At 34.2% G+C, this 14685-nt stretch overlaps 1 protein-coding gene across 1 annotated transcript in view; it reads right to left on the bottom strand.

Annotated features, from left to right (window-relative positions):
* Positions 1 to 14685, bottom strand: part of LOC149815292 (uncharacterized) — a 54973-nt gene that overhangs the window by 18326 nt on the left and 21962 nt on the right. The window contains exon 6 of the mRNA XM_089988973.1: positions 655 to 756. Coding sequence (XP_089845099.1) covers positions 655 to 756 — 102 coding nt within the window. The remainder of the gene's footprint in view (positions 1 to 654; positions 757 to 14685) is intronic.

The following is a 14685-nucleotide window of genomic DNA, read 5'->3' as shown; positions in this document are numbered from 1 at the left end:
TACACATGCTATGTGAAGTGTCTGTGTGACGTGAACACGTGACATCTGATTCTCAACTTCTAAAGCATGGACCAAATAGGGAACCAAGACCATCATCCATCTGTTTTCCACAAAAAATCCTTACCAGTATTGAAGCCCATATAGAAATCAACTTGAGATTCTAAATGAAATCATGACTATAACTACACTTAGAACATGTTAAGTCATAAAAAAATTACCCATATGACATTTCATTGAATAGAAGCTCAATTTAACTCGTGAATTTGTAGTATCACTATAAATAATAATCTGTACACAGCCAAAGAAATTCACACACAAATATACTCAGTGGGCTGACTCTCACTGTAATACAACAAATCCTGTGAGTTTTTATTTCTTGCAAGGGAAGATGAGCTAAACATCATATATGCCTCAGAGTCAAATCATTAAAACATGGAAAGCTCAATTACAAATCTAAATATCAAAACTGTAGGATATAACTCCCATTACCATGTCAATTAGACATGAACAAGAATTTGCAGAATATAGGCAACTGTGTATTCACACCACTGAAAATTATGGTGAACCAGTGGCTATCCAATGACAACATTGCTTCCATCCAATCTCCATAAACAAAAGACAACCCAACACATAGAGTGGTCAAAGAACGTGTACCGCAAGATATGCAGAGACTTGCTCTAAATGTTTTGTCATACTTGTAACAGCATTTTCCATGTTGCGCTTGGTGACGTACATGAGATCAGAAAAGGACAACCCCTGGAGAATTTCAAAAAACACTTACCCATCATATTTATATAAGTATGACCTCACTATTAAAGAAAAAGTACAACTTCATCAATATATATTTGATAAGAGAATACAAACCAGAACATCACAAAGGTTTATAATAATGCTCGGGGAGCATATACACCCACCTAGTAGAAACCATAGATGTAGGTTGCAACTTCTCAATCAGGCTTTGTAGATTTATTTAGCATAGTTTATTTTATAGAACCATGCCTTGGATCATGTTTTTAAGATACAAAAATAAGACTTTTTAAATCATGAAATTTTGGCACATTGTGGGCCGTTGATGTTTGAATATCTTAAAATCCATACATGTATGTCACAGTCACAAGATCCAAAACTTGTTTTCTACTAAAATAATGCATGGAGATCATATCTATGTGGTCTGATCAACAAAATAACTTATGAAATTTGAAAAACTAAAGCTTCTCCTATCATTACTAATATGTATACATATAGGGAAATGGAAACCTACAAAATGAGCATGGTGCTAAATAAAACATGCTATTGGATCTCCAGTGTTTTTCGAAATTTTGACCGTACGGATATGATCTATATGCATGTTTTTATAGGAATCACTTCCTGGAGCATTTGATTCCGATGCATGGATAGGTTTTTATAAGGATTCAAAAATCAACAGCCTACAATCTTCATAAATTTTTTAGGCTCCAAATAACATTTTTTCCATTCAAAATTCATGATCCAAGTGTCTATTTCTAGTACATCAATCATGCTTTACACATCTATGGGGTTGGAATTTCGAAAAAAACGCTGAAAATCCAATAGCATGTTTCATTTAGCACTATGCACATTTTGTAGGTTTCCAATTCCCTATATATATTTTGTGGGTAAGGAACCCCCTAGTTGGAACTTATAGGGAGAAGTTGTTTTGATTAAAGTTGACCTCATGGATGTGTTCAACATGGTCAAAATAGCAGGAATCGACCTTGGATCATAGTTTTTCAATGTAAAAAAATGTCTTTTTGAGGTTTCAAAATTTGGTACACCGTAGGCCATTGATTTTTCAAACTTCATAAAATCACGTCAAAAAAACATGATCCAAATGTCAGTTTCTACTAAACTTAATATTGAGATCACATCTGCAGGGTCAGATGTGCAAAAGAACTGAAAAAAAAATAAAAATATTACATTTTTCACTAAGAGCTTCCTAACCCACGAGGGTAGCAAATATATAAATATGTTAGGTGCGGCCAAGGTTGTAAAAAGTGTATAGTAACCTGTATAGGTCAGCCCAAAATAAGATTTGTGTTGTATCATATCATAAAAATTGTATTTTTAAATAAAACCCAAAAAAGGAAAAAAACAGAAAAAAAAATTTAAACAGTTCATAACACAAACAATGATGAATTGCATAAGATAAAACCATACTATCACATATCAACAACTATGAGCTGCATCAGACATCAAACTTCCAATAGTCAAGATAATGTGCTATGAAATAATATTCATATTAAATAGCAAAACTAAGCTAACAAGTCACAAGATTCATAAGAGTGCATGTTTATATAAACAAAAGCAAAATTACAAATTGCTTTTCAATACTTGAAACAATTTCACATAACCAGGTTTTTTCATAATTCAAGCAAGAATGAACAAGATAATGTCAATCATGATTATGATCACCATCTTCTCCTTCTTGCAAGAATCACCCCAACTCTCAAGCTCTTTAGGAATGAGTATGAACTGGCCCTAAGAGGGCATACTAAAAAAAAACAATTAAATCAGTGCAACTTAAATTGCACTGATTGTGGATTGTAAAATATGCCTTGTCTCGAGGTGTACTGCAAAATACACCCGATATAGGTACAATAAATACCCATACTAAGATATGTGTGTATATCCTATCGAGTTACTTAAATCGTATCTTATTGTACGCTTATTGTAAGCTACAATACTTACAACATTGGGTGCACCTACAACCACCTAATTGGAAATGATAGGTGTAAGTTGTCTAAACCAGCAAATGCATTCATCATAGTTTGTTTGCTAGGTATCATATTTGGATTGTGGGATCTGAACTTGAAAACATGATTATAATATATATATATATATATATATATAGAGAGAGAGAGAGAGGTGGTAACTGCTTGTAAAGTCCGCAAATTTTTCAGAATTTTGAAATGAATGAAAAAGATTTTTTTGTGAATTATTCTGATTAAATATTGCTTTTCTGAAAACTTATCGGAACTATTCGAGTGATTTAATGTTTAATCGGGAAATTTATGAGGTTTTTACAAGGTATTTTATGCTTCGGATCAACCCAAATGGATTTGGGTAAGGGTGTAGACCCATATCAAGGTTTAAACCAAACATAGAAGGGATTTGGATCCATTTGAGACCCAAATAGATCTCCCCCTAATGTAGAAAGAGTTTTAGATCCATTTGGAGACCCAAATGGATCCCTCTAAGTAAAAAGTATTTTTAATCCATTTAGAGACCCAAATGGATCCCACTACGAAAAAGACATTTTGGATCCATTTGAAGACCCAATTAGAACCCAATATGTAAATAAGGCTTTCAGATCCAATTGAGACCCAAATAGATCCCATGAAGAAAAATGGATTTGTTTGGATCTGGATCCAAATAGGGACCCAAATAGATCCTACTTAAGAAAAGAATATTTTGATTCAATTAAATTCCAAATGGATCTCCCTAGTGTACTATAAAATTGTTTGAATCTACATAAGGCCCAAACAGATCCCGCTTGTATGGATAGGATTTGGGTCCACTTGGGACCCAAGTGAATCTAATTAAAATTATATTTATATATATATAAAATATTAGTAAGGTTGATTTGGATTTGATAAAACCCAAATGTGTCTCACCAAAATCCAAATTCAAGTTCATTGGATTTCCCACTAAAACCAAAAACGAAATATTTTGTCTCCCTTATTTTCCTCCTTTATTTAAAACCAACCCCCCCCCCCCTTTCAAACCAATTTTGAAACCCAAAATGAAATTTTTGTTTCCCCCTTATTTTTCTGCCCAAAAACATCCCATGTTTCTCCCTTTTTTCTCCTATATAAACCCCCTCTCCCTTCCTCTAAAAACCCATTCACACCCACAGGTGAACCCAATTTCCGCTTCTTCCTCCCCCTCACCGTATTCTCTCTTTCCCATATCCCTTCCACCTCCACTGCCACCATCATCACCACCATTAGCCATTCTCCCCACGACACCACCACCTCTGCCATTACTGCCACCACCGATCCACCCATCCACCGATCCACCACAGTGGCCACTGCCATCACCACCCTCACCTGTTTTGCCCAACAGCTCCACCACCATCCCTGCTCCTTCCCCTTCTTCCTCCCTGCGCAACCCCAGCCGCACCTGTTGAACTGTCACCTGAGGCAGCCACCTCCTCCACCCTGCTGCTGCCTGAAGCAGGCAGCATTCCCTGCTTCTGCGTGCGTCACAAACACGACCAGACCATCGCTTCCAGTGGTGCGGCAGACGCAAGGAGGCAAACCCCACCCCTTTCTCCCTGGCTGCAGTCGAACCTACCTGGTTCTGCGCCTATCACAGCCTGCTCCTTCACCCCGCTGTTGATTGCTTCACCGAATGCACCAGCCACCGGCAGCACCATCTGCTGGCTGCAACCACAGTGGCCACCTTGTGCCACCATCACCCCCTTCACCAGACGCCTCTTCCACTGTCTCCCACTGCCCACCTTCAGGGGCAGCTCAAGAGAAGTTGAGGCCCTAGGCATATTTCATTGGAGGCCCATATTTCTCCATTTTTTTTCCATTGGAGGCCCTCAGCATGTTCCATGTTTCATGGAATACTTTCACCAACAGCAGCAGTGTAGGCTGCTGCTCCCCCCCCCCCCCCCTCTCTATGTTGTCCGACAGCCACCAAGGCCACCTCCGTTGATTCCTTGTTTTCCGACGACAGCCCCACCGACCGCACTTCCCTCTCTCACTGCCATTTGGGCAGGGCCAGGCTCAGCCAAGCCGCACCATTGACTCAGAAAAGCCGAGTGTAGCTCACAAGCTACTTCGTTACGCCAAGCTTCAAAGGAAACTCCCCAAGGATATTTATGGGACGGCACACATTACAAGGTAGGTTTATGTCAATCTTAAGTTATTTGAAATGTTGGATTTCCATATGTGCAAAGTTAAATAAATATATATAGTTTCAGAAAATTGTTCGTACTGCACTCTACGAAAAAATGTATATTTACAATACCATTGGATTTTACGAGCAGATATATATATAGTTTCAAAAATTGTTCATGTTGTACGTTTTACGAGAAAAAGATATATTTATGAAACCATTAAATTTTTATGAGCAAAAACATGTATGAAAGTGTTGTATGATCGAGGCAATGAGCACCAGAGGGGGAGTGAATAGTGTTTTTAAATAACATCTTTAGAATTTTGAAGGATTTTGAGATTCACAAAGCAATCACACAAAGAACACAAGAATTTATCTTCGTTCAGTCTTCTTGACCTACATCCAGTCCCCAAGCAAAACCCGCTTGAGATTTTCACTATCAACCTTATGTCACAACAAGAATATACATACCAAATTCAGTCTCACTTTCAGTAACAAACCTACTGAAAGCAAACAACTCTCTTTAAACCAAGGAGTCCTTTCCTTTTACAGAAAAATGAAATAATCAACTTACAATCAACATACGATCCTTTCTTATGAATGCAAATGGAATGCAATTGGCTTTTGAGGTTGTTGAAATACTCAACTCACGAATTCACTATCTCTCAAAGGAATTTAAGTGAAAAATTAGAGTGAAAATATCAAGTGAGCGAGAAAATGAATACTTGAATGAATATGAGTGAAAAACAAAGAATAATTCAATTAGATTTTATGTTTTTTAGTGTGGAATGCACTCATATTTATAGTTGAAAGATTTCATACGTTGAGGGTATGAAAGAGTGTCAAAACAGTCACTTTTCAACGGTCAATTCGTTTGAAAAATGAAAAGACACGCCTTTTTAAAGTTTCAGGAAAAACGACAAAATTAATCCGACTGGAACAGTAGTTAGTCGACTGAAATCAAATACTAGCAGACTGACAGTTATCGTCGGTCGACTAATGTATTTAACAGAGCCGTTTGAAGTTTGAAACTTAGTCGACTAAAGAAAAGTTAGTCGACTAATAATATCATCAGTAGACTGAAAAACCTTTCAGTCGACTGCTGCTAAATTTTCTGAAAACAAACATTTTGTTCAGTCGACTAAGAAAACCTTCAGTCGACTGCTACTAAATTTTTCAGAAATCAAACATTCTGTCCGGTCGACTAAGAAAACCTTCAGTCGACTGCTACTAAATTTTTCAGAAAACAGACATTCTGTCTGGTCGACTAAGAGTCGATTAGTCGACTAATTCAGAAAGTTGACGTTTTAGCTTAGCAAAATTTGGCGCAAAAAAATTGGTCGACTAGTGAGTCTGTTGGTCGACTAATAAACATGAAAGATTAAGTAAAAAGTTTTCTAAAATGATTTTCATCAAGGGTTCTTTTAGAAAAGTTTTTTTAAAGACTTTTTTAGGTAAAATGCAATTGAAATATGCACTTTAAGTAAGGCTCTTACAAGAATTTAAGATATTTAATGAATTTTACATTTGCACACTAGTCTTCAAAGATTCTTCATCAAATTCTCCATATCTTGTCATCTTTCTTCATTGTCTTAGCTGAAATGCAGTTGATTCACTTGTTCATCATCAAAACCTTGTACTTGAAGTATCGTGTACGGCTTCATTGTCGTAACAATCTCCTTTTTTATGATGACAAAGTAGTCAAAGATAGAGCATTTAGATGCATAGATGGAGATTTTACTCCCCATATCAATATGTTGCAAAACATAAGAAGTTAGCATAATAAAAGCATATATATCACATATTGTTTTTTTAGCATTTTCATCATTACTTCATGCATTGCAATTTTCTTTTTCTCCCCCTTTGTCATAATCAAAAGGAGTAAGTGCAATCATAGTATAAGCAAAATGCAAATTCAAGTCCAAAATATTACAACCCAGAAATTATCAAAGTTCATGAAAAGTAATGTTGTTTTATCAAAGCAATAACAGTAAACAAAGTTCAAGAAAAATGTTAGTCTTAAAAAAATTCAAGTAAAACAAAAATTTCAAAAAAAATTATAAGTCTAATAATGAGCAAATGCCTAGTTCTTCAGACATGGCCAAAAGCCAAAATTCATCATTAAGCCTCATTGATATTCTTTAGTTCTATTTTTGATATGAAAGCAATATTTGCAATATATTGCAATTGCCTTCTAGTTTGGACACCACTCTTTATTTCTCCAATAATTTGCTCATGCGGATGATTGGGAACTTCTTTCCAAACCGGCAGAAGAGGAATATTTTCTTGAGAAGTGCTCTTTATCAGAGGTTTTCCTTGAAGTATGACTTCTTCTTCTTCGCTTAGAGGTATAACCTGCTCACAATTCTCATCAAATGCAACATATAAAGATTCTTCAATGCATGATGTTCTTTTATTAAAAACACAATAAGCTTTGCTTCTAGAAGAATATCCAAGAAATATTGCTTTGTCTGATTTTGAATCAAACTTATCAAGATTATCTTTGGTATTTAACAAGAAGCATTTACTACCAAAAATTTTGAAATATGAGATTTTTGGTATACGATCATAATACAATTCAAAACATATTTTATGTAAGATTGATCGAATAAGAACACGGTTTAAAACATAACATGTTGTATTTATTGCTTCAGCCCAAAAGTATTTTGGTAAATTTTTATCTTGAAGTGTGGTTCTAGCACATTCTTGCAAAGTTCTATTCTTTTTTTTCAACTCCAATTTGTGGAGTCGCTCTAGGAAAAGCAAAGTTGTGAAATATACTATTTAGAAAAGATTCATTTTCAAATTCACCACCATGATCACTACGAATTGTAATAATAGATATAGATTTTTCATTTGTAATTCTTCTACAAAGTTTAGAAAATTCAGAAAAAACATCATTTTTGCTTTTTAGAAAAAATCACCCAAGTAAATCGAGAATAATCATCTACTATAACAAAAGCATATTTGCTACCATTCAAACTTTGAATTCTAGATGGTCCAAAAAGATCTAAATGTAACAGTTCAAGAGGACGCTTTATTGAAACTATATTTTTTGCTTTGAAAGAACTCTTGATTTGTCTACCCATTTGGCAAGCATCACATAAGTGATCCTTCTTATATGGTATTCTAGGTAGGCCTCTAACAAGATCATTCTTGGATAACTTAGAAATTAATTTAAAGTTAACATATCATAATACAATTCAAAACATATTTTATGTAAGATTGGTCGAATAAGAACACGGTTTAAAACATAACATGTTGTATTTATTGCTTCAGCCCAAAAGTATTTTGGTAAATTTTTATCTTGAAGTGTGGTTCTAGCACATTCTTGCAAAGTTCTATTCTTTTTTTTCAACTCCAATTTGTGGAGTCGCTCTAGGAAAAGCAAAGTTGAGAGATATACTATTTAGAAAAGATTCATTTTCAAATTCACCACCATGATCACTACGAATTGTAATAATAGATATAGATTTTTCATTTGTAATTCTTCTACAAAGTTTAGAAAATTCAGAAAAAACATCATTTTTGCTTTTTAGAAAAAATCACCCAAGTAAATCGAGAATAATCATCTACTATAACAAAAGCATATTTGCTACCATTCAAACTTTGAATTCTAGATGGTCCAAAAAGATCTAAATGTAACAGTTCAAGAGGACGCTTTATTGAAACTATATTTTTTGCTTTGAAAGAACTCTTGATTTGTCTACCCATTTGGCAAGCATCACATAAGTGATCCTTCTTATATGGTATTCTAGGTAGGCCTCTAACAAGATCATTCTTGGATAACTTAGAAATTAATTTAAAGTTAACATATCATAATACAATTCAAAACATATTTTATGTAAGATTGGTCGAATAAGAACACGGTTTAAAACATAACATGTTGTATTTATTGCTTCAGCCCAAAAGTATTTTGGTAAATTTTTATCTTGAAGTGTGGTTCTAGCACATTCTTGCAAAGTTCTATTCTTTTTTTTCAACTCCAATTTGTGGAGTCGCTCTAGGAAAAGCAAAGTTGTGAGATATACTATTTAGAAAAGATTCATTTTCAAATTCACCACCATGATCACTACGAATTGTAATAATAGATATAGATTTTTCATTTGTAATTCTTCTACAAAGTTTAGAAAATTCAGAAAAAACATCATTTTTGCTTTTTAGAAAAAATCACCCAAGTAAATCGAGAATAATCATCTACTATAACAAAAGCATATTTGCTACCATTCAAACTTTGAATTCTAGATGGTCCAAAAAGATCTAAATGTAACAGTTCAAGAGGACGCTTTATTGAAACTATATTTTTTGCTTTGAAAGAACTCTTGATTTGTCTACCCATTTGGCAAGCATCACATAAGTGATCCTTCTTATATGGTATTCTAGGTAGGCCTCTAACAAGATCATTCTTGGATAACTTAGAAATTAATTTAAAGTTAACATGTCCAAGTCTCTTATGTCATAACCATTGAATTTCATTTGAAGCGATAAGACATTTTTCATTAAAAGTGGGTAACTCATCTAGATAAAGTTCATATACATTATTCTTTCTTTTACCTTTAAAAATGATCTTTTTAGAAGGAAAATCAGAAATTAAGTATAAATCATGTTTAAAAGAAACGTGAAAACCTTTATCACATAATTGACTAATGGATAATAAATTATGCATTAAATCATCTACTAAAAGAATATTTTCTATCAAGAAAAATTTTGGATTACCAATGTTACCAATACCGATTACTTTTTCCTTGTTATTATCACCAAAGGTGACGGTTCTTCCATCCTTACTTTGGACATCCTTACTTTGGAGGGTGGAAAATAACTCCGACCTTCTAGTCATATGCTTGGAACAACCGCTATCCAAGATCCATTTGCTCCTTATTTTGTATACCTACAACAAAATTGGAAAACAAAGCATTTGACCCCTTTTTATTTTCTGGTCTATGAGTGTTAGCCTTAGGAACCCATATCCATTTGGATTTTGGTTTCTTTTGAGAATAAATATTCTTTCTATAAAAAGATTTAGCATTTCTAGAATAATCATGTTTAGGCCTATAAGCTTTATAGGTACCATAATTAGATGCATTTCTATTATGACTAGAAAATTGAGTTCTTTGAATCAATGATTGAGAATTTTGTCTGTGATTCTTCATCACATAGTTTGGTCTATTTTGAGTATCAAAGAAGCTATATCTCAATCTGGTTTTGTTAATCGAGAATCTTTGAGAACCAAGAAGTCTTTCTAGATTATCTAGGCCATTAGTGAACTTGGTCATTATAGAAAGAAGATCATTTGATTTTTCTTTCAAACTTGATATTTCTTCTTGTGAGATATTGGTTCTAATTCTAATTTCTTTTATCTCAGATGCTTGACAAGAGTTTTCCTTCTTGAGATCTTCTATCTCTTGAAGTAAAACTTTGTTTTTAGAGTCAAGAGTTAAGTTTTCAGTTTTTAACTCTTTGTTTTTAGAACTTAGACTCTTAAATTTAGCATATAAATCATTAAATGCTTCTAATAAATCATCATACTCGTATTGATTTACCGAGTCTTCTTGTGCTACAAAGCACATGTTGGCGACTTCTTCATTTGATTCTTCATCGGAAGAGGAGTCACTATCATCCCAACTTGCTTGAAATGCCTTTTTCTTCTTGAATTGATCCTTGGGTTTGATTTTGAGAAGAGGATAATCTTTCTTGATGTGTCATGCCTTTTTGCAGTTAAAGCACTTGACTTCATTAGGATTGGAAAAATCAATTTTCTTTACCTTCCTTTGAAATCTTCCATTTTTTATGAATCTTTTGAATTGCCTTGTGATGAGGGCAATATCTTCATCTTCTTCTAAATCTTCAGAGTCAGAAGTGGCCTTGAAAGCAAGAGATTTCTTCTTGGGTTCTTCTTCTTGTCTATCGTGAAGTTGGACCTCATATGCCATTAAGTTACCAACCAAATCTTCAAGAGAAAGGGTGTTTAAATCATTTGTTGTGGTTTTCTTTCTCATTCATGAGTTAAACACCTTAGGATTTTTCTAACTAAAACTACTTGCGAATATTCTTTTTCAAGGGATTTTAGAGTGTTAGTGATAGCGGTCATTCTTGTTACCATGTTCGATATCGACTCATTTTGCTTTATTTTAAACAATTCAAATTTATGAACTAAAGAAACAATCTTAGATTTCTTTACCTTTAACGTACCTTCATAAGTAACGAGAAAAATATGTCAAATTTCACTTGTTGTAGAGCATTAAGAGATCTGATTGAACTCTACCTTGTCAATGACACAATACAACGCATTCATAGCTTTGGCATTGAGTGAAGCAGTTTTCTTTTCTTCATCGGTTTATAGGCTGAAATTAGTTGATGGTGTTTGGTATTTTTTGGAAATAACTCTTTTCAAATTTCGAGATCCATGGATTGTAGGAATATTGTCATTCTTACTTTCCAATATCCATAGTTTGTTCCGTCGAAAAGAGGAGGACGAACAGAGAATCATCCTTCTTTGTGTTGAGATGATGTTGTCATGTTAGATGATGGTAAAATCACGATATAGTAAACCTTGCTCTGATACTAAATGAAAGTGTTGTAAGATCGAGGCAACGAGCACTAGAGAGGGGGTGAATAGTGCTTTTAAATAACGTCTTCAGAATTTTGAAGGATTTTGAGATTCGCAAAGCAATCACGCAAAGAACACAAGAATTTATCCTGGTTCGGTTTTCTTAACCTATATACAGTCCCCAAGGAAAACCCGCTTGAGATTTCCACTATCAACCTTGTGTCATCACAATAATATACAGATCATATCTGGTCCCACTTTCAGTAACAAACCTACTGAAAGCAAACAACTCCTTTAAGCCAAGGAGTCCTTTCCTTTTACAGAAAAATGAAATAATCAACCTACGAGCCTTTCTTATGAATGCAAATGGAATGCAATTGGCTTTTGAGGTTGTTGAAATACTCAACTCACGAATTCACTATCTCTCAAAGGAATTTAAGTGAAAAATTAGAGTGAAAATATCAAGTGAGCGAGAAAATGAATACTTGAATGAATATGAGTGAAAAACAAAGAATAATTCAATTAGATTTTATGTTTTTTAGTGTGGAATGCACTCATATTTATAGTTGAAAGATTTCATACGTTGAGGGTATGAAAGAGTGTCAAAACAGTCACTTTTCAACGGTCAATTCGTTTGAAAAATGAAAAGACACGCCTTTTTAAAGTTTCAGGAAAAACGACAAAATTAATCCGACTGGAACAGTAGTTAGTCGACTGAAATCAAATACTAGCAGACTGACAGTTATCGTCGGTCGACTAATGTATTTAACAGAGCCGTTTGAAGTTTGAAACTTAGTCGACTAAAGAAAAGTTAGTCGACTAATAATATCATCAGTAGACTGAAAAACCTTTCAGTCGACTGCTGCTAAATTTTCTGAAAACAAACATTTTGTTCAGTCGACTAAGAAAACCTTCAGTCGACTGCTACTAAATTTTTCAGAAATCAAACATTCTGTCCGGTCGACTAAGAAAACCTTCAGTCGACTGCTACTAAATTTTTCAGAAAACAGACATTCTGTCTGGTCGACTAAGAGTCGATTAGTCGACTAATTCAGAAAGTTGACGTTTTAGCTTAGCAAAATTTGGCGCAAAAAAATTGGTCGACTAGTGAGTCTGTTGGTCGACTAATAAACATGAAAGATTAAGTAAAAAGTTTTCTAAAATGATTTTCATCAAGGGTTCTTTTAGAAAAGTTTTTTTAAAGACTTTTTTAGGTAAAATGCAATTGAAATATGCACTTTAAGTAAGGCTCTTACAAGAATTTAAGATATTTAATGAATTTTACATTTGCACACTAGTCTTCAAAGATTCTTCATCAAATTCTTCATATCTTGTCATCTTTCTTCGTTGCCTTAGCTGAAATGCAGTTGATTTACTTGTTCATCATCAAAACCTTGTACTTGAAGTATCGTGTACGGCTTCATTGTCGTAATAATGTATGTGTGCAAAAAGTTTCAAAACTTTTCATACGCAAGTATTTCAAATATGTTTTAAATGAAAATACGTATGTGTTCAAGTTTATAAACATATTCCGACGAGTGTATTTCAGAATGTTACGAACAAATGTAAGTATATGGTTCATGCTCTTTAATATGTATATTTTTGAATGATTACGGAATTATATTTGTTTTAAAGCTTGCGTATGAATAAAAAACTAGATTTTGATGCATGAGTACAATATTGATTTATGATACATGTTAGCATGCTCATGACATAACGTTTGATGAAATAAATATTGAATGATGTATAAATTGCATAATGTCCATGATAAAGAACGTGTTATGCAATTATTGTTTTACGAAAGCTCGAGCCCAAATGGGTGGCTCCCGACTTTGTGCACAGTCAACTGGAACGATGTGTTATAGTGTCCCGAATGGGTGGCCAAGAACCTTACGAAGGTTTAATATAAAATCATACCTTCTTTAAATATGTTTAAGCACATATGTCAAGAAAATTGATAATGAAATACGTGCATATAAGCTTAAAATGAGAGGGTAAGCAGTACTTTTGGCTCCGTGGGATATTGATAAGCATAAAGGGTTGCTTCCCCAGCCACGGTGATAGGAGATAGCTGCCACCGATGTCGCGGGGTGGTAATGCGATTGTTTCAGCTGAAAGTAATTCTAATATATCAGGTTGAGGGTGGTGGGAGCTCTCTCTCGACACTGTCGCCCCACACCTAAAATCGAAAAAGATGAGAAAGGCCAAAGTAATAAGCTACCAATTGATTATACCTCCTGGGTCGTGCCTCTAGTTTGGATATTGATTGTGTTGTAACCACAGATTATTGTGAAAGAGAAACAAAAGTGTATTGTGCACTAAGTGAAACATAACATGCATCATCTAAGAAAGAAAATATAAATGAAAGAATTGTAAGTTATTCATGCTTATTGTGAACGTTTTGCTTGTACAGGTAAGTCATGCATGAATTGAATGATCATACATGAGTAAGACTGTTGCATATGATATTTGATTGTACTGTTGTTTCTATCATTTCATGTATGTCTGTTTTTATACAATTATGTATTGTTATTGTATTCCTATTGGGGTCTAGTGAATATTGACTCCCTGCAAATTACAAGTACTGAATAATTGCAAGAGTGTAGCGGGAAGTTGTGGCGGCGTCGAGAGTCAGACATCTTCCCTTCCTAAAGATGAGAGCTTTTTAATACTTGTTTGTACTAATTTTGTAAAAACCTTATGGTTTATTTTTTAATGAAAATACTCTAATTTTGATATGAATCATTTATAAGTGTTATTTTGTCTTACTGTTATCAATCATGTAACTCGCCCGAGGTTTTTAACCAGAATAAAAAAGGTTTTCTTTCTGCTGCCATAAAAAAAAATTATGTGTTTTTCTGGGTTTTTAAATCTTGGAGCATTATATTGCTAACCGCTGTACTAACTGGGCTTTCGAAGGGTTTCACCATGTATTACTTGTTAGAATTCATCCACCAACGTTCGGTTGATGCTGAGGAATGAGATGATTGAGAGAGAGAGGGGTGGCTGCAACAAATGGTACAATCCTTCATACTAGGATCGTGCCCTATATGTTATATTTATATTGAAAACTGGATTGGGTTTGGATATTACATTATATTACATCAGTTCTAGACCCAATATAAACAATACAGAGAAGTTTGGATTAATACATAGGTTTCGGGTCCAAATCCAAAACCTCTAATGGGTAAAACGACCCAGTCTCAATACCCTCCCTCAAGTTGTGCATGGTCATGCACCATGGACAACTTGCTCTTCAAGAACCAAAATTG

The sequence above is a fragment of the Nuphar pumila genome, chromosome 15, assembly GCF_984573655.1.
Source record: "Nuphar pumila chromosome 15, dmNupPumi1.hap1.1, whole genome shotgun sequence".
Taxonomy (NCBI): domain Eukaryota; kingdom Viridiplantae; phylum Streptophyta; class Magnoliopsida; order Nymphaeales; family Nymphaeaceae; genus Nuphar; species Nuphar pumila.
Note: the sequence above shows the minus strand (reverse complement) of the source record. Positions and strands in the feature narration are given on the sequence as shown.